This window comes from Limulus polyphemus, unplaced genomic scaffold, assembly GCF_000517525.1.
Source record: "Limulus polyphemus unplaced genomic scaffold, Limulus_polyphemus-2.1.2 Scaffold6636, whole genome shotgun sequence".
NCBI classification, from domain to species: Eukaryota; Metazoa; Arthropoda; class Merostomata; order Xiphosura; family Limulidae; genus Limulus; species Limulus polyphemus.
Window position 1 is genome coordinate 28,967 of NW_013672246.1, and position 2,019 is coordinate 30,985.

Consider the following 2,019-nt stretch of genomic DNA (forward strand, 5'->3'; position numbering starts at 1 on the left):
GTGTAAACATAAGACACAGTGTAGGGTAGATGTAAAAATCTGACGTCTGAAGAACATCAAATGGAATCGGCCCACTGGCCTCGTGTGCCAGCGACGCCTCTAGAGTTAATATTATAATTTAATTTTTTGAAGATTCGATTGTAACGTCATAGACGGAACTTTTCAATAACTTGCAACATGATGCCATCAGTCAGGTTTTTAGTCTTTGTATTGTAATTTTTGTTTTTCTCTAGTTTAAAAAAAATCGGATCACGTTTTATTGATAGTAGATCATACTATCTTTAATGTAATTTCTTAAGACAAGACAACGCTTTACTTTACAAATTTACATCTGTACAGTGAAAATTGGTTCTCGACAACGTTTTACTATTAGAAGTTTACATCTGTAAAGTGAAGATACAGTTCTGGACAACGTTTAAATATTACAAGTTTACATCTGAACAGTGAAGATCTAGTACTGGACAACGTTTTAATATTACAAGTTTACGTCTGTACAATGATGTAGGACTGGACAACGTTTTAATATTAAAAGTTTACATCTGAACAGTGAAGATCCAGTTCTGGACAACGTTTTAATATTACAAGTTTACACTACATCCGTACAGTGAAGATATAGTACTGGACAACGTTTTAATAATACAAGTTTACATTTGAACAGTGAATATCTAATACTGGACAACGTTTTAATATTAAAAGTTTACATCTGTACAGTGAAGATTTAGTTCTCGACAACGTTTTAATATTAAAAGTTTACATCTGTACAGTGATCATCTAGTTCTCGACAACGTTTTGATATTAAAAGTTTACATCTATACTGGACAACGTTTTACTATTAAAAGTTTACACTACATCTGTACAGTGAAGATCTAGTACTGGGCAACGTTTTTGTGGATGCTTGTGAGGAATAACCTTTTTTGTAGTGATGAGTTATTCAAAATTGATGGAGTTGATGATATTGAAGTTATCAGTCGATGTTGTGGTAGACACTGAGAGCCTGAATGATGACAACAGTTGTCACATTTACTCGGAATACTGTTGTTGTTTTCTATCCTGGCACGTTTTGATGCTTGTAGAGCATGTTCTTCGTCCGAAGGACTTGCAACATTTCTATAGAGTGTTCTTTTGGTATGGTTTTCCAAAGTGTCATCAGAAGGAACAGAGTAATTTGTCAGTACTTTGTTACAAAGTAGACAAGAGTCTTCACAAACTCCAGTAAAATCTAGCGTGTTGCAGCTTCCAGAAGAAGCACCAGAAGCCAACTTTGGACTTGTTTCTTGCTCACTCAAGCTTTCTGCAGGCATGTTCAAAAGGCCACTTTCAGGTGAAGTCGCATCATGCGTTGATGGAAAAGCAGATGTCTCGGGAATATGCACATCCTCTTTAAATGGCAAATCCTTGACCATTGTACGTTTCTTTTCTTTATCTGATGACGAGATTCTTTGTGGAGACGAGGGATTTGTCATATATCTGTTGGCAGAAACATAGTAACAAAAGTAAGCCAAAAATTATGCTATAATAATGGCACTCATTAGGGTACAGACTTTGAATTTTTTTGAGAGGAATTAATTAGACAACCTCGTGTAACACTGATGCCTCCCGAAAGGGATTAATTGAATAACTCAACCTTACACAATGATTTGCAGATATAAAACCCAATTTTTAGCATTATTTGAATTCTAACAAAAAGGATTGATCAGAATTATCCAATTTTTAACAGAATACAAAGAATACAGAAACTCGCTAGTTATTGTTTTATAAATAGCACGGACTTTTATTTACGTTGTGATTTGAAACAAGAGCGTTCTAACATTATTAATGGCTGGAGACGGCTTGTATGGGTAATGAAGAAAAACTTTAATATAAGTTTAACATAACGGCAAATGTACAACGTTTCGACAAGGTTTTGTCATCATCAGGTAATGTTTGTTACATTAAACAGTTTACAGATAATCTTGGTGTGCTTTATAATATCATTCTGTAGGTATTTGAAGAACTTGTAGCACTCCGCCACAATTTGGT

At 34.5% G+C, this 2,019-nt stretch overlaps 1 protein-coding gene across 1 annotated transcript in view; it reads right to left on the bottom strand.

The window, feature by feature from the left end:
• Positions 1-410: 410 nt before the first annotated feature.
• Positions 411-2,019, bottom strand: part of LOC106473925 (putative T-box protein 7) — an 8,428-nt gene continuing 6,819 nt past the window's right edge. The window contains exon 6 of the mRNA XM_022402322.1: positions 411-1,467. Coding sequence (XP_022258030.1) covers positions 867-1,467 — 601 coding nt within the window. The 3' untranslated portion in view covers positions 411-866. The remainder of the gene's footprint in view (positions 1,468-2,019) is intronic.